Below are 25,510 nucleotides of genomic sequence, written 5' to 3'. Positions count from 1 at the left end.
AGAGCTGAGCAAGGTCTGATGTCTTGAGATGTCTGCTGCAGGTCTGAGCAGACCTTCCTTGGGATACGGAGCGTAAAAAGTGAGTAGCCTGTAGATAAAAGTCACAGCCTCAAGGTCAGGATCACATATTAGCCGCAGAATTCAATAGCTCGAATCCCCTCTGTGACGTTAAAACCCCATCATGCTAGAAGTTCCAGCTTGTGGGAGTTGCTTGCTCTTCCCAGCAGGAAGGAATAGGCTAATCAGGTAGTCTATAATTATGACACCAGGTAGATAAATAAATAGTATCAATAAAAATAGCATGAAAAAGAAGAGCCGCTTATTTATACGTGGGTGACTAGTTATCTTCTCAAGCTTAATGATATTATTAAATATTGAACTTTTGTCCAGATCAAGCTCGGTAGTTATTTACACTTTACAGATTCCTGTCTTCTTCATCTATCATTTTAACTTATTCACTAGCACTGATTAACCCCTACTGTCAAAAGTTCCGTAACCTAACTGTACCAACCGGCACTTACGTCGCAGACTGGGGTCTTTCTAGCGAGGACCTTGCTTGGTCAGAGAAATATTCTCCGGTCTCTATACCTGTTTTAGCTTGGCTTACTTCTCTTGTTCTAGGATCTTGGGTGTTAACTCAGCTACCTTGGACGGCCATGATGTAGTGCCTAATACGCTTCCTGGTGGCCTTCTTAACAGTTCCCTTGGTTATAAAGATGTTATGCCATGTTTGGTTTCCAAAGATGTTGTCTCACTTACATGTCCATGTTCAAGCTGTCTGATTCATGTAACCTGACATAAATGCGTCTAGATTTTCTCCAATTAGCACACTGCCAACTGGGTATCTCTAGACCTCAAAAGGATCTGTGTTAATCCAGATCTAGATCCACCCTGGTCTGTCTTCAGGGTGAATTTAGGTCAAGAATTAGATTGATAAGTTAATTCTATAAGAATTCTTAATCTATTCTAGATAGAATAAATTAATTTGCTAGATTAATCAATAAGATATATATTAGAAATTCTATATTATATTTCTGGGTAAAGCTTTGATTTTATAAATTTAGATTAATAAATGATAAGTCTTTCTTCTTTTTATTCTTATTATTGAGATTAATTAAAGATATATCTTAGATATCTTAGAAAAATCTTCTTTTAAACCTAGGATCAATCCTTCAACATATTGCAATCACGGAAAGCAGCTCATTTCAAACATTGCCACTTTTATGATTAGGGCTACACTCATCACTACTTAGAGTCGGTCAGATGGCTTGCCACACAGACTGCCCACCCTTGATAGTCGGTGGTTAGTGTTGTAAAAGTTCACTTCTCATTCGGCTACAGATCACATCATGGTTTTTACTGGGACCAGGGTTTAATGTGATCGGTGGGGGGGTACTTATTTAAAGCTGGATGATCGCCCTACCAACGTCGCAAGTCGTGTCAGAACAATGGATGTTAACCCTTTTGTCTCACCTCGAGAGAGCAGACACGACATTCTTCTGGAGGAAGATTTATCCGCCCAATGATAATACCTGTCTCATCGCGAGTAAGGACAAATAGAACACTCCGATAGACGCCACATAGAGGGGAAAGGTGTCGGCCAGTCCAATTCAATAAAATGACATCATGTCTATACCATACGGATCCGATACGCAGGGGGGGTTCTGAAAAGCTTTTGTGGAGATTGGGATACACGCTTAGTACTGCATGGCACTCAAATATTCCACCAGGTCAACCACCTGCTCGGTTAGCAATCTTCACACATCTCGTCCACCGCTTTGTTTCTTATCGTGATGTATATGTTGGATTGTGAGACATGTAATCCGCCGGCATGTCAGCTGACGTGCAGAGATTTTTTTTTTCATGTTGTTGTTGGATTCTGGATGTTTTGTAACTGTTTGCAACGCTTTTCATAGGAATAAGAATCATCAAGTTTATAAATACTATTGACCGTTGCAACGGTGCTCCACATATATCCACTCCTTCTTCCCGCCAATCTTCACTCCTAGCCCTCCGGACAAATGTCCAACACAGCGAGGGATATTGTCGAATATGCCTACGACAACATCACAGAATGGTACCTAGAATGGGTCAATAGCCAGAAGTCGCCGCGAGAGAGATACACCAAGATGCTCCTCGCGAAACTTCAACCATCGCCCTCCATCCTAGAGCTCGGCTGCGGCCCCGGAGTGCCTATCTTGAAAATGCTTCTCGAGCACGGCGCGGAAGTAGTCGCAAATGACATCTCCACCAAGCAGATCGAGATGGCCAAGGCGCGGTGTCCGAGGGCGAAGCTGGTTGCAGGCGACATGACTGCCCTGGATTTCGAGCCGGCGAGTTTCCATGGGATAGTCAGTTTCTATACGCTGTTTCACCTGCCGCGGGCAACGCTCAAAGACATGCTCACTAAGATATACGGTTGGTTGAAGCCTGGAGGTGTCTTTGTGCTGAATCTTGCGACGATGGATGAAGCAGAAATCCATGGCGAATTTCTCGGATATGGAATGTTCTGGAGTAGCTATGACGTGGATAAGAATCGGGCAATACTGGAAGAGACTGGTTTTGATGTATTGCAGGCGGAGGTATTGCACGCAGGCGATGGGAAGTTGGAGGAGGGTGATCCGGACTTTGATGCCGAATTTATGTGGGTGATGGCACAGAAGAAGGCATCTCCTACGTAATGGGAGGCTACAAGGATTATGAAGTTATGTAAACGTTAAGCAGGATGAACAGTTTTTTTGATAATTCGATTCCATCCTTGACTTTCCTTGCCATTCTGTTCATCGTTATTTGCGTCTCGCAGCGCCAAAAGGACGGTCTATATACCTTATATTGGCAGCCACAGCACAAAGGTACCGAATCGTTGTTTTTGTTGAGGCGGACATCGCTGATACCCCAATGTATACCGTGGAGCCCACTTGCGGTTCATTCGCAGGTATAAATCCCTCCAGCTTCGTTGCTGATACTGAACTGGGCTTGACAGGTTTACTCAAGAACTGGGCATTCCAAATCAGCTTGACAGGCTTGCTTCAGGCAAAAAAACCGCTGTCTTCTGTAGCTGCCTATTTCACTGTCAAAAGAGTTGATAAGCATGCCCGCTCTCAGTACATATATATATCTTGACCAACTAGTTATTTTGCGGGCTCCAGATTGGGGCGGTCCGGATTTCCGAAGGCAATGCTACCACTTGATTTGTCTATATAAAAGCCCTTTAGGTGGTATCCCTGGATCTTTTATCGATAGTGATATTTCAAATATAATTACTTCGAAATAAAAACTGAACAACCAATGTGGGATAGTAGTGATTCTATTGGTCAAGCCGCCAAGGCGAATTAAAGGTGGGGCTATAAGATGTCTAGGTGGAACTAACCCACCTATATCAAACAACACCATGAAATTGACGTCTTACAGATATGTTGACATTTTACCATCCCTACTAGTCCGACTTGTCAAGAAATATCGTGACCCACTTTATTGATCCATCGACAAGCTCACCCACAATAAAACAACACTAAAGCAGCAAGTCAAAACGACCCACAACCAAAGAAGAAAGAAAACATAATATACCCCGCGCGCCAGATTTATCATTTGCATTCAACGCCACTAATCGCGCAAAATGACTCTCTCGGCTGAAGATCCTTTCGACGATTTCGTCCTCCTTACTCCACGACTGATCATAATTCCCACGCCAATCGCAGTCTCCTTGGCCTCATACCGAGCTCTCTACTCCGATCTCCATGCCAATGTAGCATTCTGCGAAATGGCTTTTGGGCACCACCTACCAGCCGAAAGGTGGAGCGACTCAAAGACATTGGAGGTGATACAGCAGCGCGATATCGGGCGGTGCTGGAAACCGCGGGGCATGGGAGATTTTGCCGTGGGGCGGCGCATGCCATCCACGCCCGGATCCGATCCACGCGTGCAGGATGATCGCAGTGAGCTGATAATTCTCCGCGGTCAAGACCTGGTGCGACTTGCTGGCCCGGATAATGTTTATTTCGAGAATATTGAATGGGTGGGCTATGCGGGAGTACGTGACGCAACAACAACCTCCATGCCGGCGCGGGAGCCCGGAGATCCAGCCTTACCCTCCTGGCGGGAAATGGTTGAGCTACGGTATGGTTTCTCGCCTCAGGTGTGGGGAACAGGTGTGGGTCAGGAGGCAGCGAAGGCAGTTATGCAGTGGGCTGTCGGTGAAAGGGGAGTCTTGCGATTTATTGCTGAGACCGAGAGGGAAAACGAGAGGAGTGGAAGGGTTTTGAAGAAGCTTGGGTTTGTTTCAAGTGCGACGGACTATTGGAAGGAGCCTAGTGAGCTGGAATGGGAGTGTACTGTAGACCCTGCCAGGTGATAGTCATAGCTATGTATATAGCTTCATGAAGGGGTCACTATTATCTACTGCTCCACAAGTTGTCTGCAAGGCACAAGAAACTATACTAGGAGCGACTGCATGAACCAGCCTAGTTGCAAATTCAGCTGCAATCATAAAACGTGGGGCATATCAATGACTGATATATATTTTCACATGAGTCTTTTGTCTAGCAACGTCATTTTAGGCCACCCATCAGTGGCTGCGAAAGAGCCTCCACTGTTGGCGAACAGTGTCTTACAGTCCAAAAAGTCTATACCATGAGATTCGATGGAGCTTTCATTGAAATGGTACCAGCTTACATGGTATCCAGCGCATACGTCCCAATTGACACAATACCTACGGGCAAGACCGACAGCCAGCGATTGCGTGAGGTGGGCGGATCGTGACCGGTAAATGATATAACAGCGTAGGAGGCTTCTTGGAGCCGGCGGCAAATTGGGAAACATCGACGGAGCGCCTGCTATACAGAGCTATGGCGGAGCCTTGAGGGTGGCCACATCGGGAAGGACGGCAGTTCCTCAGTTCCGTGTTGGGAAGATGATTCTAACCACACAAGGTGCCGTTCCTGGACTTTTGCCGGGCGTGGGACTCACATTGCGGAGTATACTCGACAGAAACGGTCCAACCTAATGGTGTATTGATACGGGCTGTATGTGCGATGGTTGTGGTAATAGTTTGAGCCTTAGAGTGCATTGGCCGGATTGCTGTACTTTCCTATAGATCCCCAAACTAACTCGTAAGCCCAGAAACACAACTACTGCCAAGGATCAGTGCTCCGCTTGTGAACCTTAGCTTGATCTCCAGGGAAGAACGTTTGTAATCCCTAAAAACACAGGTATTGGGCCACCCACCCACGAAATGGTTGAACCTCTATGATCCGTAATAGACCCAAGCAGTTGACCGAAGGAAAAGAGGCGATAGGAAGAACGGAAAGGACACGCATTGTCGCGAACTGTTTTCAGATATCAAGACTGGATCCTGGTAGGAGGTTGGTCCAATACTGGATGACACGACCCAGCTTCATTGAAACCCGAGGTAACTCTTCTCTGGGGCCTTATCTTCCAATCTCTGATTTCTACTTTGTAAATCAACTGGTCGAGAGTGTGAATGACGCCCATGTATAGTGTGCTGGAGTATAAACGCGCAGGCTATGTCGGAGACATCCCAGCCAGCGTGGGCATGGTGCTTTCGGCACACCATTATAGTCGTCTGTTGGGTTATTGGATTGACGACACTGCGGAGTACGGACATCGTTCACCCGAGCCTGTAGGATAGGGATCCGAGTTGGCGATACAGACGCGTATTTCTCTCACTAATAGTTCAAATAGTGTATTGTTATCCGGAATAAACCCAACCCGGAAGACTAGGGCCATCCGATCAACCTGGGTAACACGGTTTCTAATCTGTCGTCACGACGAACATTGGGATTACTGTGAGTGATGTGTAACACCGTGGGATGATGCCACAGAATGTTCCTTCGTACGAGTATCTGGGGTACGTATAGTGTGGCGGTGATTCGATATCTTTGAAATATTTCAATCCTACGAAATGTTGTGGAACAGCGACGGGTTTATACGACATATTTCAGTGTCCCACCTGTGAGTTAAGTTGATTACATGGATAGATTTATGTTGTTGACCACAAAATCGCTGACTCTGATGATTCGTAAAATGTTGCGACAGAAATCCGCTCGCCCTTCCTGGATATGTACGCAAAATCTCTAGAATAAGAGATAATCTCCTGTTACGTGGAATGTTGACTGCTGTGGGGGGAGCCCATCTACGTCCTTCGGAACGGCCCGTATCCAGTGATGTGATATCCCAACTCTTGAACAGCGAGTTAGGTTGTTTTCTAGCATCAAACTTGGGGTGTTGGGCTGCTAAATATAATTGGAAAAAGACTGGGAGATGTAACCCCTCTTCCTCCCCCGCTTTCGCAGAATTGATTGGCTTCCCACCCACGTCTCTCAGCCTGGTCATCTCAGCCTCTCAAGCTCGCATGAGGATACGTTCGCTTCCTCCAACAACTACTCCATCTGTAACGATTCTTCAGTCTACACTTTGCAATTCAGAAATTAAACAAAACAAACTCACGAGAAAGAAGAGAAAACAATGGGCCGGTTCAAACAAGGCTGGAAAAAGGGAAAGGCCGCCATATTCGGGTCGAAGGCAGATGGCGAGGGCTCCTCTCCAACCCCAACCCGTCCAGAGTCTGGTCGTGCTGAATCGCCTTCGAGCCTGAGAATCCCAAGTCGTCAGGTCCCTGGACCTGCGAAATCCCCTTCCAGGTTCACGACCACCGGGCAGCCTTCTGGGCTGGGTCCACCGTCTGATCTACAGCTTGCGAACGCCACTACCGACCCCCAGGCCACCCTTATCCCGTCAACCGCTCTCGATGAGAACCCGTTTCAACCGACCGACGAATTTGACACATGGACTCGGGCTTACAATATGGTATACACCAGGGAGCCTGAACTGATGAAAGACTACATGAAGCACCTGGCCTCACTGCAACCCAACGGTACAATCAATGTGGACGACCCGACGTCGTGGTCGGTCGAATCCACGGTTCAGCTGCTTTTGGACAATCGCAAGGAGAAGCAGTGGAAAGCCTCCTTATTTGGGAACGAGATCAGAATACGAGAGCAATCTGAGAGATTGGTGAAATTCCTTCTTTGGACTGAACCTGTAGTAAAGGCTGCTGCCAGCACTCAGCCCTACGGGGCGCTGGCATGGTCCGGGGCCTCTTTACTTCTTCCGGTTTGTGGGCGCATACTCGACGGTTTAACGTATCTAATATCTGTTACAGCTACTCACGAGCGGCACTGCGGCAAATGATGCCATGCTGAAAGGCTTTAATTCAAGCTGCGATACCCAGTTTTACTGGAGGATCTTTGAGGAGACATTTCTCGGTTCCTCGCGCCGAGAGGATTACAGACTGCTTTTGGAACACTTGGCTAAACTCTATTCGCACATTGTCGAGTACCAGGCGCGTGTTATATGTCACCTCTCTACTGCGCAACTGTCACGTGCATGGCAGACTGTCGCTGGTTGGAATGATTGGGATAGTAAGCAAGCGGAAATTACTGCCTCGAGCGAGCATTGCCGCCACTGCGCTGGAACAGTTGAAACAAATGAATGTCAGAAGGACAGGGATCGCCAACTACAAGAGATGCTAAAGTCACAGACAATTCTCGATGAGATTCGGGCGATCTTGAACACCAGTATCCAACAGAACCAAACGATCTACGAAGACAAGAATCAGCAGAGACTTCTTCAGAATCTTGCATCCGACTATGAAGATGACAAAAATTTTAATCCGACAAAAGTGGATGGAACATGCGAATGGTTCTTTGTCGACCAGAAGTTTCGGGAATGGCAAAACAGCGACACTTCCAATCTCTTGTGGCTTTCTGCTGGTCCTGGTTGTGGCAAGTCAGTCTTGTCACGAGCCATGATCGACGAGCAGCGACTTTCCAACAATATTTCAACGTCAACCGTGTGTTACTTCTTTTTCAAGGATGGACACCAGGGGCGGATGCATGCTACGGATGCCTTGTGCGCAATACTTCATCAACTCTTCACCAATGATTCAACCGGGACCCTTATCCGCCATGCAATGCAAAGCCATAAGAGTTATGGTAAAAGCCTTACCAAAAACCTTTCCGAGCTGTGGCGGATCTTTCTGGACTGCTCATCAGAGGCTGGAGAAATAGTCTGTGTCCTTGATGCCCTGGACGAGTGCAGTGAAGACACCAGACGGCAATTGATGAACAATTTGAACGACTTATATTGCCGACGCAAGAGGCCACTTAATACACATTCGCGCATCAAATTTCTCATCACTAGTCGCCCATATGATAGCTTGGAGCTATCTTTCAAAGGCTTCTCAGGTACAAGTGCGTACATGCACTTCGACGGTGATGACAATTCCGCCCAGATTAGCGAAGATATCAATCTAGTCATTGACACTCAAGTGAATATAATTACGAGCGACTTTGAGGAGGATGATCGCAAAAAGATTGCCGACCGACTGAAAAGTATGGAGAATAGAACCTACCTTTGGCTGCACCTTACATTCGACATAATCTTGGAGAGTCCAAGTGAATATAGCAGACGGTCTGACCTGGAAGCCTTCCTCTCCGATATACCTACCGAGGTATCAGATGCATATGAAAAGATCTTGAATCGCAGCAAGAATCGAGATCAGACAGAAATCCTCCTCCACATTGTCCTAGGCGCAATGCGGCCCCTAACCCTCGACGAAGCCAACATAGCCTTGACAATAGCTTTGAATAAGCAAGGGTTCAATTCGCACGCCGACCTAATGTCTCACATGTGGCCAAGAAATAAATTCAAGAGCAACGTCAAAAACCTATGCGGCCTCTTTATCAGTGTCCACGACTCAAGGCTGTCATTTATTCACTTAACAGCAAGGGAATTCCTCGTCAAGTCTAAAAGAGAGGGCAATTGGCAAGGACAATTCAATATATCAAATGCACAAAAGACAATTACACTGGCCTGCTTGGAATATCTGTCATTTCTAGATGACCGGAGTCCAATTGACAATATCACGTCTAAATTCCCACTTGTGCCATACTCCACACGTTACTGGATGGATCACGCAAAGCCTGTGGAGAGTGATCAAGAAGTGCAAACAAAGATATTGGAATTCTTTCGACAGCATAAATCAGCATTCACGGCTTGGACTAAACTGTTCTCACTAATCTTTTTTTTTAATAATAAATGGTCGAATTTAAGGGACCAGATGTTACAGCCATTACACTATGCATCCTTTGCAGGTCTCCATAATACAGTAGAGATACTGTTATACAATGACGCAAATGACAATGCACACACAGAATATCTAGGCCTAGCTCTCCACCTCGCTTGTGACGAAGCCCATAGAGAGATTGCACAGCTACTCCTCAATAGAGGCGCGGATGTCAATATACAGAACAAGAAATTACAGACACCTCTTTATGTGGCCTCTGGAGCAGGTCACAGGGAGATTGTACAGCTACTTCTAGAGAATGGAGCAGATGTTAATATAGCACATGAGATGATTGGCACTGCTCTCATAGCTGCCTCTGGGGAAGGTTACAGGGAGATTATACAGCTGCTTCTAGAGAATAGAGCAGACATTAATGCAGTGAGCCGTTTTGGTACTGCTCTCATAGCTGCCTCTGGGGAAGGTCACAGGGAGACTGTACAGCTGCTTCTAGAGAATGGAGCAGATATCAATGCAGTGGGGCGTTTTGGCACTGCTCTCCATGTTGCCTCTGGAAAAGGCCACTGGGAGACTGTACAGCTGCTTCTAGAGAATAGAGCAGATGTTAATGCAGCAAATAAGATGATTGGCACTGCTCTCATAGCTGCCTCTGGAAAAGATCACAGAGAGATTATACAGCTGCTTTTAGAGAATAGAGCAGACATTAATGCAGTGAGCCATTTTGGTACTGCTCTCATAGCTGCCTCTGGGGAAGGTCACAGGGAGACTGTACAGCTGCTTCTAGAGAATGGAGCAGATATCAATACAGTGGGGCGTTTTAGCACTGCTCTCATAGCTGCCTCTGGAAAAGGTCACAGGGAGACTGTACAGCTGCTTCTGGAGAATGGAGCAGATGTCAATGCAGCACATGAGATGATTGGCACTGCTCTCATAGCTGCCTCTAGAAAAGGTCACAGGGAGACTGTACAGCTGCTTCTGGAGAATGGAGCAGATGTCAATGCAGCACATGAGATGATTGGCACTGCTCTCATAGCTGCCTCTAGAAAGGGTCACAGGGAGACTGTACAGCTGCTTCTGGAGAATGGAGCAGATGTCAATGCAGCACATGAGATGATTGGCACTGCTCTCATAGCTGCCTCTAGAAAAGGTCACAGGGAGACTGTACAGCTGCTTCTGGAGAATGGAGCAGATGTCAATACAGCACATGAGATGATTGGCACTGCTCTCATAGCTGCCTCTGGAAAAGGTCACAGGGAGATTGTACAGCTGCTTCTAGAGAATAGAGCAGATGTTAATGTAGTAAATGAGATGATTGGCACTGCTCTCATAGCTGCCTCTGGAAAAGGTCATAGGGAGATTATATATCTACTTCTGGAGAAAGGCGCAGATATTAATGCAGCACATGAGAGTGTCACTGCTCTCACGGCTGCCACCTACACAGGTCACAAGGAGACTGTACAGCTACTTCTGGAGAAAGGCGCAGACGTCAATTCAAAAGAAGATTTTCACTTCAGTGCCTTGCAGGCTGCCTCTCTTACAGCAAGCAAGGACATTATCCAGCTACTCTTGGAGCAAGGCGCGGATGTCAACGCGAAAGGACAATGCCCATTCAATCCGTTGGAGATTGCCTACAAAACTGACAACAAGGAGATTATCCAGTTGTTGATAGAGAACGGCGCTCGCTCTGAAGTCGTCCATCCACCTACACCAGAAGAAAGCAAAGCTTCTGTTGGCATCGATCAAGAAAAGGCTACAAACTAAACAATTACCTCAGACCTTACGCCCCGCATGATGACCGTCTACGCCGCGGGCTCGTTCCACACGCAGGGGAACCTCAGTTGTGTCGCTGCTGAATTTGTGGCGGCGTTTACGTTGGATGGGTTTGCTGTGGATGGTTGCAGGGAAAACATTTCGTTGAGTGATGAGGTTGTTGCAGGGGCATTTGGGCAGAGCATTGCTGGGGAGGACATTGAGAGGGCATGACATGGTATTCCGAAGAATATGGCTGTTGGGGCTTAGGGGTGCTTGACTTGATCTGGGAGGGATAAGGACTAGAGATTTTGCTCGGTAGATACCGGTATAGATTAGGGGTAAAATTAGTGGGTAGGAGAATGATCTCGACAGGTCCTAGCAAGTGGAGCTAGGGGCTGAGAAAGACCGGGCTCTGTCTTATGGGCGTTATAGACTGCGTGAATTATCTTCTTGTTATTGTCCTCGGATGCCTTGTGTGATAGTTTTACAGAAGGATAAACATATACACTTCTAGGCCACTCACTTGATAATCAGGGCATATTATTATCACAGTATAGTATAGCGTTCGATGAGATACCTCAAATACAACATCCTTGGGGTGTGTAGTGGCTTTAAGCACATCTACAAAGTGCTTTGTCAGTTATCTACAAAGAAAGAATATGTGAGCTGCAGATCTACATTCTCCTTCCATGACAGTGAGTGGAGATATGGTACCGCCACACTTAAGCGATCCAATAAGGAACCTTCTCCTTTATTACAGTAATATTGTTATAAATATGCTCTCTCGGATGAACCCAATGGGCGAATATACACTCCATTTCCAAGTCGCAGGGTTGAAATGGATAGACTCGGTGAAAGGTTGGTCAATCGCGACTGTCATCTGATAAAAAAATTCAAAACCATGATTGAACTTGGAAAAACACCACTTTGATAACATTTTGGACAACACTTCTAATTTGAATGACCATGTTATAATCCTTGAGAAAGCCTCAGCGCCTATTGTTGACAATCTAGTTTGTTCAGTGGTCCAGCGGCTGCAACCCATATTCAGGGGCTATTATATAGATAAGTGAATTGAAAGAGTGACTGGATAGGAGGATAAATCACTTCCGGGATCAGTGGCGTCGAGTGGTCTAAATTACATATGATCTTGAGCCTTCACAGCTAACATTGGAGTAAGTTTTCGGTGTCAGTCATTCTAATATAATTCGGAAACCAGCCGTGACTAGTATCCAAGCGCCTCTTCAAAATCCACCCATTTATCCTAATACCCGACAAATACCCGCAGGATCTACGACTTTAACCAAACAGCTATAAGAATAGGATCGCCTGCAGTTTCGGCTTGAAACACGGGGCTGTGGTTGAAACGAGGATGACGGCTTGGCATCAGGAGGAAGTGGGACTGTGCTTCACCGGAACCAAGTTTAATTTTGAACCCTAGTAGCCACTGCACTATAGGGCTGTTTCTTTTCAGCTTGCCCGGCAGTTGACGATGCCGTAACTGCCTTGCCATGGCCTGGTTAAGGTAGTTACCTAGCTCGTTCGCAGTCGCACTATATGAAAGCTGTTTCACTTATATTCGTCTGTCTGTCTAGCTCTACCGAATACGTCGGTAGTGGACCTCGGTCGATAACGAGTACCGTCTGTTCGGTCTGGACAGGAACTGATATGCTCCATTCAACTTGCGGGTCTTAACGGTTTTGATAGCTAGGAGGTAGGGGCATGACACTCTTCTCCTCATCTCGAGTTTCATCATGTCTCGGGTTGGTTCTAGGCCAGGCAGACCGAAAACACAACGGTCGCAAAGCCGTCCGACATACAGTATATAAGGTCTTCGTTTCCCAAGTTGTAGTATAGCAGCTCTACCTATCCAACTCCGCGCGTCGCATCCTATCCACACCTCACAACCGACAACATGAAGTTCTCTACGACCATGGGCGTGTCTGCCCTGCTGACCGCCACCGGTCTCCCTCTCGTCTCTGGCCACTACGTCTTCTCGAAGCTTATCGTCGACGGCAAGAAGACCAACGACTTTGAGTACATCCGTCGCAATAGCAATGGATACGAGCCTACCCTTGCGGGCGAGATCCTCGGCGATGACTTCCGTTGCAACAAGGACTCCATGGCTGCTGCAGGCAGCACTGGCGTCTACAAGGTTCAGCCTGGTGCTGAGCTTGGCTTTGAGCTGGCTTTCGGTATGTTCATAACAGACCTCTTTACTTAGTAAAGACAAAACTGACAATTTAGGCGCCACCATGAAACACCCCGGCCCCCTCCAGATCTACATGTCCAAAGCCCCCGGCGACGTCAAGCAGTACGACGGCTCCGGCGACTGGTTCAAGGTGCACCAAGAAGGCCTCTGCAACGACATCTCGCAGAAGGGCCTCGAAGACACCGACTGGTGCACCTGGGACAAGAACCAAGCGTCGTTCAAGATCCCCGCCGACACCCCCGCCGGCCAGTACCTCGTCCGCGTCGAGCACATCCCGCTCCACCGCGGCTTCTCCGGCAACGCCGAGTTCTACTTCACCTGCGCCCAGATCGAAGTCGGTGGCAATGGTGCTGGGAAGCCCTCGCCGACGGTGAAGATCCCCGGTGTGTATAAGCCCGAGGATGAGAATATTGCTTATAATATCTATGTGCACCCTACTTCTTATACCCTGCCTGGGCCGGAGGTGTGGAAGGGTGGTGCTGCGGCTGGTGGGGAGAAGAAGGGTAGCCCCATCCCGCCTGCGTATACTTGCGCGTGCAGTGCTTAGTGTGGGGGGACAACTGTGGTGTATTATGGAGTGGTTGGTGATTGTATTATCTTATTCTAGGGTGTATTATCTATTTGTGAATGCTATAGCTGTTCTTGTATGTCTCAATATATAGAGCGGGTGTCAGGTAAGATATTGTAAGCCATACTGTACATTATGATAGAAGATGGTAGGATGCGAAGCTATTCTCAGGACCCTCATAATAGGCTACATTGCTTCAAACAAACAGTACCAGCATACAATTAGCAAGAACCTCCAATACTATATAACTAGCAACATAACCGCCAATAACCTTAGAATGCTCACCCAAAACCCATTGCGGTGCCACTCGTGGTTATCGCGTTTTTTGCAAATCTGGTTGCCGACTCTTACTTGTATGATAAGATTTGGTGATCCATCAGACCAGAAGATCTAGAAGACTTGACTCCCAGGCTAGACCGTGAAAATCGGTAGCGTAAGCATCCTTCTCACAGAGCCTGCTGCTCATCTTTGGACACCGGGCACTGATCACCCCAGCTGTGAGTGATGTACTTTATCGCGAGAATCTAACATACCCGACTCACGGGGGATATTCTCCCGGCTTTGTGCTCCCACCAACGATTGCAGAACTCGTATTTAGACCGCGTTCGCCGGATACTTGTACAGCTAGAAGCGAGGGACCAGTCTCTCCGAGAGAGTATCCGTCAAAGTTCAAAGACCTCCAATGACACAGCGCGGCGTCGTCTTGCGTTCATCCAGGTAAGCCACACTCCGTCGCAGCTACCATTGGCCGCTAGTCACTTGACTTCTAGGCTGTTATCCTGACAGCAAGATCTATTCTCTTCTCCCTCTTCGCCAAGAATAACCAGAGGAATCACTGTCGCTCTCGGGCAGGCCTGCAACCACGCCGCCAAAAACGTCGGCAGAATTTTCCCTAGATCCACCATGTTTTGGTGGAGAGACGAAAATCATGGAGACGTGTTTTTGAACTGGAATATTCTAGGGCCTTTTTGGGCTGATAGCATGCTTTACTGATGCATCTACCCACTTTAAAATTCTTCTTTGTCATACGAAGGGCGTGGGTGGGGCCGAGGCGGGCAACTCGTTGGCCGTGGTCTCGCTGGTGTTCTTTGCCGTGTGGCCCGAGTTCTTCTTGCCGATGCTATATATCTTGTGATGGCAGCAGACCGATAGATGCACTTGACATCAGCGGGGTCTTTTGTGCGGCATACTCACTTTTTCAACGCCGATAATTCATCTACTGTTCTGAATCCGATCCAGATTGTTTGGCAGGCACGCTTCCCCAGTTGAGTCTACAGTATGAGCACCGAAGAGCCGGTCTCTGCGATTGAGCTTCAGTCTTCCCCGCACCGCCATGACAATGAAGCCCTTCCGACGTCGACGTCGACACAAGAATTAGACCCGACCGACGGTGGACGCCCTGCCTGGACTGTGCTTATGGCAGGGGTTGTTTTCGAGGCTTTATTCTGGGGTAAACCTCATCTCATAAAGTTAGCAACACAGAACGCTGAACTATTCCAGGCTTCCCCATGTCCTTCGGCGTATTCCAGAGCTTCTACGAAAGACAACCAGATTTCAAAAATGACACATCGAATATCGCCCTCATCGGAACCTTGGCACAAGCGCTGTACTACCTAGGTGCCCCGTTGTCCGCCATGGTGACCAAGAGGTTTCCCAAGTACCAACGACACCAGATCTGGATGGGATGGCCGCTCTGTGTGTTTGGCCTCCTCGGAGCGTCGTTCGTCTCCACCGTCAACGGGCTCATTGCCACCCAGGGCCTACTCTACGGTCTGGGATTCGTCACCTTGTCCTACCCCATCATCAGCATGGTCAATGAATGGTGGGTCGCGCGAAAGGGCATGGCGTTCGGTCTCATTTCCGCCTCGTCAGGCATGACAGGCGCTGTAATGCCCTTCCTGATCCAGACTCTTCTCGACAAATACGGACACAAAACTACACTCCGCGCAAGCGCTGTCGGCATGGCGATTCTCACCGCACCCTTGATACCATTATTCAGAGGCCGTCTCCCACCCTCCGACAGCGCGATCATCGCTCGCTCACAATGGGGCTTCCTGAGACGCCCCCTCTTTTGGGTCTACGCGTCTGCGACACTGGTCCAAGGGATCGGCTTCTTCTTCCCCTCTGTCTTCCTTCCTACCTTCGCCGCCTCGCTCAACCTTTCCTCTCGCAACGGAGCCCTTCTCATTGCCCTAATGTCCATCGCGCAAGTTGTCGGCCAGTTTGCATTCGGGTACCTCTCCGACCTCAACCTATCCGTCAGCGGTCTCGCCACCATCTGCTGCCTCGCTGCTGCTGCGGCGGCTCTCATATTCTGGGGAATGGCCACGTCCATGGTCTTCCTCGTGCTCTTCAGTCTTGTCTACGGGTTCTTCGCTTTCGGCTTCACCACGATGCGTGTGGCTATGGGCCGCGCCATCAGTAATGACCCGTCGACTGTTTTCGCCACGTATACCATCTTCGTCTTTCTTCAGGGAGTGGGTAATATTCTGGTGAGTCCTGTCAGTTCGGCGCTGATTTCTGGTCCGGCTGTCAAGGGCCGCTTTGGGGCTGGGAGGTATGATGGGGTGGTTGTGTTGACGGGGGTTTCGTCTGCTGTGGCTGCTTTGATTATGGTGGTGTGGCATTTGGGGTTGGTTACCATGCGTGGCCAGCATCATGGTTAATGGATACAAGCCCGTCAACTTTCGATATCAATATCATGTGTTTGTGTCTTTATTCCTTTGGAAATTCCAGCTGTTTGTGCAGTAGGCGACTCGGTGATTTGCGTTTAGGCCTACCGCCCTCGGCCTTCGCAAGGACTATCAACGCGAACCTCCTCGGTCCCGTACACACCATCCACGCCCTCCTTCCCAGCTTCATCCACAGGAAACCCACCACAGCCATTGTCAACGTCAGCTCTGTCCTAGCCAGCCTCTACCCCGGCGGTCTGTCTGACTACGCAGCCAAACCTAAAGACCCTAATGCACCACTGTCTCGTTGTTGAGGCTCGCTATGCCGGGTATGACAAACACGTTGGGCTCTTCCTTGTCGAGATCGGGCAAATGGATACCCCGCTGTCTGACTGGGTTAAGCTTCCAAATGCGCTGGCGCCCGTGTTGCGCGCGGATTACGTTGCAAGAGCAATTCTTGCTGCTGTAGAGTCGGGTTCGGGGGGTGGAGTGCTCCGCTTGCCTCGGTATGCCAATTATGTGTGGCTGTATGATGTTTCGCCTGGATTGGTGAAGCGGGGTGTCAGGTCTCTGATGGGGTTTGGTCAGGCTTTGGTTGTGTCGGGGGAGAAACATGACTAGGTGTGTGGACTGTGTGTATCTCTGTTCTTATGGATAAGTGCTTATGTTCTAATTCATATTTTTCAGACATCTCTGATGTGCAATCAATCTATAGCCTGGTATATTTCGGACGAGGACAGGCTAGGGAACTCAAGACAACTGATGGTGATAGATGAATCCAACCCATTGTGTCATCATCCGCACAGCGAGGACCGCCATCGAGAGCCGATGGCCCAGCCTAAACCAGCACAATAGTAAAAATGAGCGCGCGCGTTCAGAAAAGCAAGTATTTACCACGATGGTAAAACCATTACGGCGCCCGACACGACCCGCAGCAAACAGCGCCAGCGAGAGGACCGAGGATAAGGCGTAGCGTCTGGCGGCCGACGCTCCGATCGCCGTCCATATCATGAAACTCCCGGACGTGATATGTGATGAGCAAGCAGAAAAAATAGTAATTGAGTCAAGAAGCCACGTGTCGCGAAGGGAGGCACACTGGCAGCGAGGAGAGCATCCAACAGACTGATGGGTATACCTGATCGTCTGGGCTGATAGCATCGGTCGAGCTAGCACGATTAACTAATAGCCAGCGATCTAAGAATCATTGAACGCTAGCCAAATCATATTGTAGACGACCATAATGGTTCGAAAGATTGCAGTTTGTGGGGAATATGCAGTGAGTATCATATGGGACCTGGCGAGCTGATCCCTCATATGCAGTGAGGTTGAAACCTGTGCGTGATCGGATTGCAATCACCGGCTCCGCAAGCGCATTAAGCGAGTCCTGCAGGTGAGAGAAGCATGGATGTTGACAACACAATTTATGCAAGGGGACAGACACACCCTGACTGGTCTGGGCTGATCGTGTCCAATTTCCGACTTGCCGGATAGCCAATTTCACCACCCAGACAATCTCTCAGTCTAGGTACACAGTACAATATACTATCTAACCTCAACGACGAGTCTACATACAGCATGGGATCCGCAGACCACTATGACATCGTTATAATTGGTGCCGGTATCGCAGGCATCAATGCCGCATACCGCGTACAGACCACGCTCCCACATCACTCCTATGTCATTCTCGAAGCCAGGCCCGTGCCCGGGGGCACATGGGATCTCTTTCGCTACCCTGGAGTTCGGGCCGACTCGGATATCCACACGTACGGGTTCCCGTGGTATCCCTACCCTCGTGAGGAAACCATGCCCAATGGTCATGCTCTCTTCGAATACATCAACGACGCAGCGCGGGTGTCCTCCATCGACTCTCACATCATTTTCAACCACCGCGTGATGAAGTCGGCCTGGTCCTCCCAAGACAACATGTGGACGTTGGAGACGGTGGCTGAGCATGTAGAGGGGCGCCGTTTCCGTTCCCGGTTTGTGATATTTGCCACAGGATACTTCGACCATCAGCGTCCTCTATCGGTAGAAATTCCAGGGTTGAGCACCTACCGCGGGACGGTCGTGCATCCCCAGTTCTGGCCACCAGACCTGGAGTATAGCGGAAAGAATGTGGCTGTCATAGGCAGCGGCGCAACTGCAATATCGCTTGTCCCCAAACTTGCAGAGACCGCATCCGCCGTGACAGTCATCCAACGTAGTCCAAGCTACATCGTGTCTGTGTCTTCTAGCTCGGGCAATAGCACATGGCTAACGCGACTGCTTCCCACCGCCCTCTCACGCAAACTAAAGTGCTACGGGTGGCTGGCCGTCACTCTCGCGGGCTGTTATATATGTCCTCGGTTCCCCCGTCTCGCGAAAGCCTTCATCCTCAAGTTAGTCGGTCAACAGCTACCGGATCATATACCCATCGATCCTCACTTCACTCCCCAATACAATGTGTGGGATCAGCGCTTGCTGGCCTGTCCCAACGGTGATTTCTTCCAAAGCCTGCGCGGCGGCAGGGCCACCATCGAGACAGCACACATTCAAGCAATCACTGATCGCGATATCGTCCTCGACAGCGGGAGAGTCGTCAATGCGGACATCATCGTTACTGCTACCGGGCTGAGCCTTCAGATCGGGGGCGGCACCCAGTTCACAGTCGACGGGGATCCCTGCGACTTGTCCCAAAAGTTCATGTGGAAAGGTGTCATGCTCCAGGACATCCCCAACGCGTTTTTCGTTCTAGGCTATTTGACCAATGCCTCGTGGACGCTTGGCGCCGATATCAGCGCGTTGCTTATTTGTAGGTTGATCAAGCGTATGGAAAATGGGGGAGGGAACTCACTGGCGTGCACCCCTCGTATGCGTGGCTCGTCGGGCCTGCCTTGTAGGCTTTGGGATCTGAAGTCTACGTACGTCGTCGCTGCTGATGACAGTTTACCCAAGGCGGGGGGTGTCTCTCCGTGGCGGCCTCGGTCGAACTATATACTGGATTACTTCGATGCGCGGTATGGGTCGTTTGGAGAATACATGGAGTTTACCGAGGCTGTTTGAGTCTTCGCATGTATCAAACATCTGCAGTGTCATTGTGCCTTCTGTGCGTGTTGGCTCTATTCCATCTATATATTCTTGATATTGACGAACCAGCGGTTCCCAATCGCCAGAATTTGATGCCCCTCCTCCATCCAAATGCTTTCTCTGTTGCCTCATACTTGATTGATGCCATGTTGGGTACATCAGTCAGATTAAGCCCTATACCAAACGTTGGTCAACGTTTTGGCGTAGAGGTCTTGAGATGCTATAAGACGAGAAACCATCAAAAGTCATCATACTCATCATTCCCCTCTTCATTCCCAGGTAAATCAATCATCTCGCCATGCTCCTCTGCAGTCACCATCACCTCATATAACCCATCCTCCCCCTCATCAACAGTCTGGAACTCCTTTGCATAAGGATCACCAGCCCGAAACTTCGCCTTCTCGACAGGAAACGCACTAAACGCATGCGACGAAGGCAGAATTGCCCCCATTCTCCTATACCTAAAACACAACCCCCCGAAGAAAACAACCTTCTTCTCGTCCACCTCCCCCGCCGCAACAGACACCCAGCCGCTCTCCCCCTTCGCCGTATACCAAGTACACGACGGTCCCAGTTCACCAATTCCCACCACGCCCGCACGAAACCCAACAGAAAACTCCTTCGCTGTGTCCGTCCACGCATTCAACATCGCAAAATCTGTCGCGTACGTCGACGTAACAATCACCAGCCCTCGCTCCCTTACATCCGGCCACCGCCGCAAAATCGTCCGCGAGTTCTCCTTGCACCACACGCGGAACGCCGTCGCACCGTATACGAACTCCTTCGTCACCGGGCTCTGCGTCATCAGGATCGCCCCGAACCCGCCCTCATTGCTGTACCGGTATAGCGCGCCCACGTCGGCCGGGATTCCAGCTGGGATGAGTCCCGCGCCGATGTCGAGCTCGACCTTGCGCTGCTTGACCTGTCCGCAGATCTTTGGGCCCCATGCTCGCTTGTCTGTTGGTCCGCGGTAGAATTGCTCAAATGGTGTGAGTCCGTTTCGGCTGAGGGACGACGCGTCGCCCAGGTTGATGAGCGCTTGGTCCTCTCCGATCAGGGGCGTCAATTGGCCTAGCTCGGTCAGATAGCCGCAGGATCCGGGCTTGAGCGTCTTGGTCGACTCGGGCTCGTATAATGCATAGCCGTAGGGGTGTTTCAGCATGGATTGCTGGTAGAGGGCGCCTATGGTGGACATTGTGGGTAGAGCTCTAAAAACTGGAATTCACGTCTGAATCGACTGGAAGATTTTGCCCCAGTTTCGCGAACCTCTGTTTCAAGCGCCGACAATGACGACTGCGGCCAGCTGGCCAATGTGATGCGTATGCGGGGTTGTTTAGCCAAAGATAAACAAAATGAAGCACAGTGGGGCTAGTAAATTCAATCGGTGAGATCCGAGAGATCGATTGGAGGAAACCTCGTCAAGGATTGCCCCCTCATCGTGAATACGAATTGGGGGCTGCCCCGCTCTGGATATCGGACGATCTGGTGAATACAATTGGCATTTTTCAGCCGAGTCGCGTCTTTTTCTTTTTATAAAAATGCTTGCCAACAATATATCAAGTCGGTGATTAGTTGATTGCGGATTTAGAGACTTCTGTGCAGCCCTAATTCGGTCCGAGAAGTAACGCAACATGGCCTGCCAGTCTGGCCAGACAGAAGTCCCACAATGTCATATCGACACCGCAAAAGATGCCTTTGCTCGGGATCAGCCTATGACGACTGATCTTCATCCTGGGACGTTCTTCGCTGATCCCAACTATCTGGATTCTTTGCCCTATATCGCAAAGATTCTGATTTGCGCCATCCAAGACTCAGGAGACCATCCCAATAACCCTGCGCTATGCCATCACCAATCTGACCGAGCCTTGGACCAGTACCGACAGACAGGTGATGAGGACCTTCTCACAATAGCTTTCGCAATGGAAGCCATGGCTCTGTGGTACGTGCCAGCTGTACACCCAGGCCGAGGGAAATCGAACCACCACTTGGGGCTTCTGTACCAAACAAAATGGGAGAAGGGAAAGGTACAGACGGACCTGGACGAGTCAGTTCGCCACTATAAACTGGCGATGGAATTTGCCGACGAGGATGACGCCGTGTTGTGCGAATGGGCCTGCGACGTCGCTTTTGTTTCTTGGAAGCACTGGGAATTTACCAAGCTAGACAGCGACAAGGAGGATGCAAGTCTCTTCTTTGATTGTGCTATCGGCCTTGCCGGAGAACAACCATCGCGCGCTCGGCACCTCTCTAACAAGGGGGAATTCCTTTACCTTACTATGTCTGGCAGCGACTCAGAGAGGGTCATGTCACTCACCGAGTCTATTGAATCCCACGATGAAGCAGTCGAATTCTGTGACGCGCATCCGGATCTTTCTTCGCAGCAATTTGCACCGTATGGGATGATTTACCGCAACGCTGCAAAAGCGTACATTGGGCGTTTCCGCATAGCAAAGAAGGCTACAGATGGAGACAAAGGAATCTCTCTATATGAGAAGGCTCTCGCTCAGGAGACACCGGGAAATCAAAGCTGGCAGCGTTTTACAGCCGAGCTTGCTAATGCCTATAACCTGCGGTTCGAGGTGTCAGGAGACCCCGAGCAGGGAGAAAAGGCCTGTGAGTTGTGGAGAGAAGCTATTACCAGTGACCCCACCTCCATCAAGCCAAGGGTAAACCTTGCAGAGTTCTATCGCTGCAAATCAGAAAAATGCGTTGATCGGGGCGCGACTGAAGATCTCCTCGATCAAGCCCTGAAGCTAGCTAGCGATGCGATCAACGTGTTACCGCCGGGGCATTCCGAGGCTGGTCTAGTTTTCCGCTGCTTCGCAGCCATTTACTGCAGTCTGTACGAAGCCAGTGGTGAGCTGTCGCTCATTGACAGAGCGGTTGAGTATGGGAGAAAAGCCACACAGGCTCCGGATCATGACGACATGTGGGATTGCCACCGCTTACTGGCTCAGCTTTTATCCACGCGCTACGAGCGTCTCCAAAAGCCAGAGGACATGCGCGACTGTGTATCTGCTGCCTCACGAGCATTCTCTATGTGTCCAGTCGATAGTCTCGAGGGCCAGGGCCAATGCGTATGGATCATGGGCAAAGCGACGCGCGCAGAGTACGACGGCTCTCGAAAGACTGAACTACTCACACAAGCCATCGTGGGATTTTCCCAGGCAGAGCAGCTCATACGCAATGACTCACCATCAAAAGCCCTTGTTCTCAACGATTTGGGAAATGCGTACGTACAACTTTTCGGGCACGAGGCGCGCCCCGAGCATCTAGAGAAGGGCATCGACGCGTATAAAGAAGCGTTGTCGGTGCTGCAGCGGCTCCACGGAACCGATCGACACCCCGATATTCTCATGGTTAATACCGCCCTTGGATATGTCATGGTTCAGCGGTTTATCCACTGGCGGGCGGAGGCTGATGTCGAATCAGCCGTCAAGTACTGTCGCAGAAGTCTCTTGGGTATGGACAGGCACCATCCGCGACATGCTCTGCGCGTGGGAAACCTCAGTGCCGCGCTACAGCTGCGTTTTCAAAGCAAGCGGAATATGGATGATCTCAGAGAAACACAGAATCTACTCACTGAGGTACTCGACGGCTCTGTCCCGCTCAGCGACGGAGTAAAAACCATGCTCGCCACCGTTATGGGCAATACATACCAACTGTCGTATGGCGTAACTGAGCAAGCAATCGACCTGGAAAACGCCATTGACTACTACACCAGAGCTGTCGCCGTCGGGGGTGCCGCAGCGGCTCCACTGCGAGGGATGGCGCTGAACCACAAGGCTGCCTGTCTTCAGCTGCTTGCTATGTCCACCGGAGAGCTAGCCAATTTTGAGACCTGCGCAAAGGCGTATGAGGAGTCTCAAAGGCTGCTGGGCAAGGAAGACCCGGTGTACTGGGTTCCTGTGATGAAACACGCAGATCTACTGTATGCCATGTATGAGTTAAAGCTGGGGTCTGACTTCAAAGAGCATGCGCGTCACGCGCTTGACAAATACGACTACGTTGCCAACTTGAAGATCATCTCGCCAGCCATCCGAATCACTGCGGCGTGTCGGGCTGCCGAGCTGTCCAGTCGTGTGCTTCAAGATCGAGCGAAGGCCCGAGATGACATTCTCATCAGCTTGTATCTACTTCCCGAGGCTATATTAATGCACGCGACTCGATTAGAGCAGCTCAAATTCGTACGACAATACGAATCTGTCCCGAGTATGGTTGCAGCCCTATCCATCGACGCAGGTGATCCCGCAAGCACCGTCATCCCACGCCTTGAAGCCGGGCGTGCCTTCATCTGGGACCGCGTTCAAGGCCGGGAGACACAACTGAACGAGATTGAGGCCGTTGACCCCGCGCTCGCTGACAGATTCCGCACCCTGCAGCAACGAGTCACCCAGCAATCTCGAGCTGGCAGTTTATCGGGCGATCTTGATCTAGCGTCTGTCACGGCGGACGATGCAAATCGCATGCAGCGCCAGCACGATTCGGACGCCTACCGCCAGGTCCTCGGCGAGATCAGAGCACTACCAGGGTTTCAGTCATTCTTGCGCATCCCAGACACCACCACTGATCTGCAAGCCTATGCCGCCGACGCACCAATCGTCTTCATCAACTGCAGCGACTACCGCAGCGACGCTCTGATAATCACCAAAGACGAGGTGTACACTCTCCCGTTACCATCCTTCACCCTAAGCAAAGTAAAGCACTGGGGCCAGCGATTCCTACAAGCACGAGAAGGCCTCGGTATCCCCGAGTCCCAAGCATGGGCCCTCAACACATACAACCTAGTCATGAAATGGCTATGGGAAGCAGCTGCCCAGCCGGTCCTCACCTCCATTAACTGGAACAGGTACGAGTGCGGACCCTTCGGAAAGCCCCGTATCATATGGGTCTCCACCGGATGGATCAGCGTGCTTCCCATCCACGCCGCGGGGGACTTTTTCGAGTCTTCGCCATCACTGTCCGAATCCAGCGTCCCGCGCTGCGTTCATGATATCGCTGCTTCGTCGTATACGAACTCGTTGAAGTCACTGGAATTCACCCGCTCAAATGCAGAGCGCATGGACTCGCAGCCGAGCGCCGCCCCTGTGGCCCTCCTAGCAGCGATGGCGACCACGCCGGGCCTCGGCCCAGAAGGCGATCTCGCCGTCGAGGCTGAGATAGCCACTATCAAAGACACCCTATCTCCAGTCTTCGCAGTAAACGTCCTCAACCAACCAACTTCTAAATCTATCAAGGCTGCCCTCCCCGCCTCCACAATCGCCCACTTCGCATGCCACGCCGTCGCAGACAGCAAAGACCCCTCGCAAAGCGCCATCCTCCTAGAAGACAGCCAGACCCGTCCGCCTCCCTTCTGCACACGCACCATCCTCAACCTCGTCCTGAAGACCTGCAACCTCGTCTACTTGTCCGCTTGCGAATCCGGTGCAAACAAAGACATGCTGCTCCTTGACGAGGGCATCCACATCGCAGGAGGGTTCCACATAGCCGGTGTGCCGCATGTGTTATCTACGCTGTGGAAGGTGCAGGATAGTGTCTCGGCGGAATTGGCGGGTCTGTTTTATGGGCTGTTGGTGGAGAGTGGAAGGGACGTGGTTGACTTTGGGAGGGCGCCGTTTGCGTTTCATGAGGCTGTGGGGGTTATGAGGCGGAGGGGCGTGCATCCTATGCTTTGGGGGCCATTTGTGCACTCGGGGCCATAATTGTCTTTGCCCTATTTTTATTGTTCTTCTACTAAAACATTTGTTTTTGGGTATCAAGGTCATGACGACGATGTTGTTTAACATCATACGCGGGCTCTCGGGGGGCTCGCTATGAAATCATATACATTAGGTGACTCTGTTAAGATTTTTATACCATGACGTGGCCACTTAACTATACAAGTTTTTCTTTGACACAGCTAAAAAGAAATATACAGGATTTAATCCTTTAACTTGTCTGCCAAGGGTTCTCAATCTAAATAGTGGAGCTCCGGCCCACTTCCCACTGGGCCACCGACCCAAAAAAAGAAAAAGAAATATTCGTGCATCATCCGTGAATCGAACACGGGCCTCATCGATGGCAACGATGAATTCTACCACTAGACCAATGATGCTTTGGTGATGAAGGCTGCGTTCGGAATATACACCTTGTGGTCA

General features: G+C 50.0%; 8 protein-coding genes and 1 non-coding gene across 9 annotated transcripts; 7 read left to right on the top strand and 2 right to left on the bottom strand.

Moving 5' to 3' along the window:
* The first annotated feature begins 1,918 nt into the window (after positions 1 to 1,918).
* On the top strand, positions 1,919 to 2,731 carry P168DRAFT_293433 (class I SAM-dependent methyltransferase). Its single transcript, XM_024837807.1, has one exon. The coding sequence runs from the start codon at positions 2,022 to 2,024 to the stop codon at positions 2,679 to 2,681; it is 660 nt and encodes a 219-aa protein (XP_024689147.1). The 5' UTR covers positions 1,919 to 2,021; the 3' UTR covers positions 2,682 to 2,731.
* A 715-nt stretch (positions 2,732 to 3,446) lies between these two features.
* On the top strand, positions 3,447 to 4,454 carry P168DRAFT_313368 (GNAT family N-acetyltransferase; the record flags this gene model as incomplete). The annotated part of the gene is made up of 2 exons (XM_024839655.1): positions 3,447 to 4,310; positions 4,411 to 4,454. Exons 1-2 carry the CDS (start codon positions 3,617 to 3,619, stop codon positions 4,452 to 4,454), a joined length of 738 nt encoding a protein of 245 aa, XP_024689146.1. The 5' UTR covers positions 3,447 to 3,616.
* An 8,334-nt stretch (positions 4,455 to 12,788) lies between these two features.
* P168DRAFT_243994 (lignocellulolytic auxiliary activity family 9 protein) lies at positions 12,789 to 13,614 on the top strand (the record flags this gene model as incomplete). The annotated part of the gene is made up of 2 exons (XM_024833900.1): positions 12,789 to 13,050; positions 13,103 to 13,614. 2 exons carry the CDS (start codon positions 12,789 to 12,791, stop codon positions 13,612 to 13,614), a joined length of 774 nt encoding a protein of 257 aa, XP_024689145.1.
* A 1,299-nt stretch (positions 13,615 to 14,913) lies between these two features.
* P168DRAFT_243554 (MFS general substrate transporter) lies at positions 14,914 to 16,301 on the top strand (the record flags this gene model as incomplete). The annotated part of the gene is made up of 2 exons (XM_024833866.1): positions 14,914 to 15,085; positions 15,136 to 16,301. The coding sequence occupies 2 exons, from the start codon at positions 14,914 to 14,916 to the stop codon at positions 16,299 to 16,301; spliced, it is 1,338 nt and encodes a 445-aa protein (XP_024689144.1).
* A 149-nt stretch (positions 16,302 to 16,450) lies between these two features.
* On the top strand, positions 16,451 to 17,072 carry P168DRAFT_69625 (uncharacterized protein). The gene is made up of 2 exons (XM_024842107.1): positions 16,451 to 16,928; positions 16,995 to 17,072. Exon 1 carries the CDS (start codon positions 16,599 to 16,601, stop codon positions 16,926 to 16,928), a length of 330 nt encoding a protein of 109 aa, XP_024689143.1. The 5' UTR covers positions 16,451 to 16,598; the 3' UTR covers positions 16,995 to 17,072.
* An 810-nt stretch (positions 17,073 to 17,882) lies between these two features.
* Positions 17,883 to 19,349, top strand: P168DRAFT_322160 (flavin-containing monooxygenase; the record flags this gene model as incomplete). Its single annotated transcript, XM_024840536.1, has 1 exon — positions 17,883 to 19,349. The coding sequence occupies one exon, from the start codon at positions 17,883 to 17,885 to the stop codon at positions 19,347 to 19,349; it is 1,467 nt and encodes a 488-aa protein (XP_024689142.1).
* Positions 19,350 to 19,611: 262 nt separating this feature from the next.
* Positions 19,612 to 20,568, bottom strand: P168DRAFT_243734 (uncharacterized protein; the record flags this gene model as incomplete). Its single annotated transcript, XM_024833883.1, has 1 exon — positions 19,612 to 20,568. The coding sequence occupies one exon, from the start codon at positions 20,566 to 20,568 to the stop codon at positions 19,612 to 19,614; it is 957 nt and encodes a 318-aa protein (XP_024689141.1).
* Positions 20,569 to 21,004: 436 nt separating this feature from the next.
* On the top strand, positions 21,005 to 25,075 carry P168DRAFT_322158 (CHAT domain-containing protein; the record flags this gene model as incomplete). Its single annotated transcript, XM_024840535.1, has 1 exon — positions 21,005 to 25,075. One exon carries the CDS (start codon positions 21,005 to 21,007, stop codon positions 25,073 to 25,075), a length of 4,071 nt encoding a protein of 1,356 aa, XP_024689140.1.
* Positions 25,076 to 25,396: 321 nt separating this feature from the next.
* P168DRAFT_t154 lies at positions 25,397 to 25,467 on the bottom strand. The gene has a single exon. It is a non-coding gene; the product is annotated as a tRNA-Gly (tRNA).
* Between the last annotated feature and the right edge of the window lie 43 nt (positions 25,468 to 25,510).

The sequence above is a fragment of the Aspergillus campestris genome, assembly GCF_002847485.1.
Source record: "Aspergillus campestris IBT 28561 chromosome Unknown P168scaffold_14, whole genome shotgun sequence".
NCBI lineage: Eukaryota > Fungi > Ascomycota > Eurotiomycetes > Eurotiales > Aspergillaceae > Aspergillus > Aspergillus campestris.
Note: the sequence above shows the minus strand (reverse complement) of the source record. Positions and strands in the feature narration are given on the sequence as shown.

Bases quoted from the DNA above. Each gene is read 5' to 3' on its own strand.
- P168DRAFT_293433 (XM_024837807.1), top strand. From the start codon at position 2,022: ATGTCCAACACAGCGAGGGATATTGTCGAATATGCCTACGACAACATC.
- P168DRAFT_69625 (XM_024842107.1), top strand. From the start codon at position 16,599: ATGCACCACTGTCTCGTTGTTGAGGCTCGCTATGCCGGGTATGACAAA.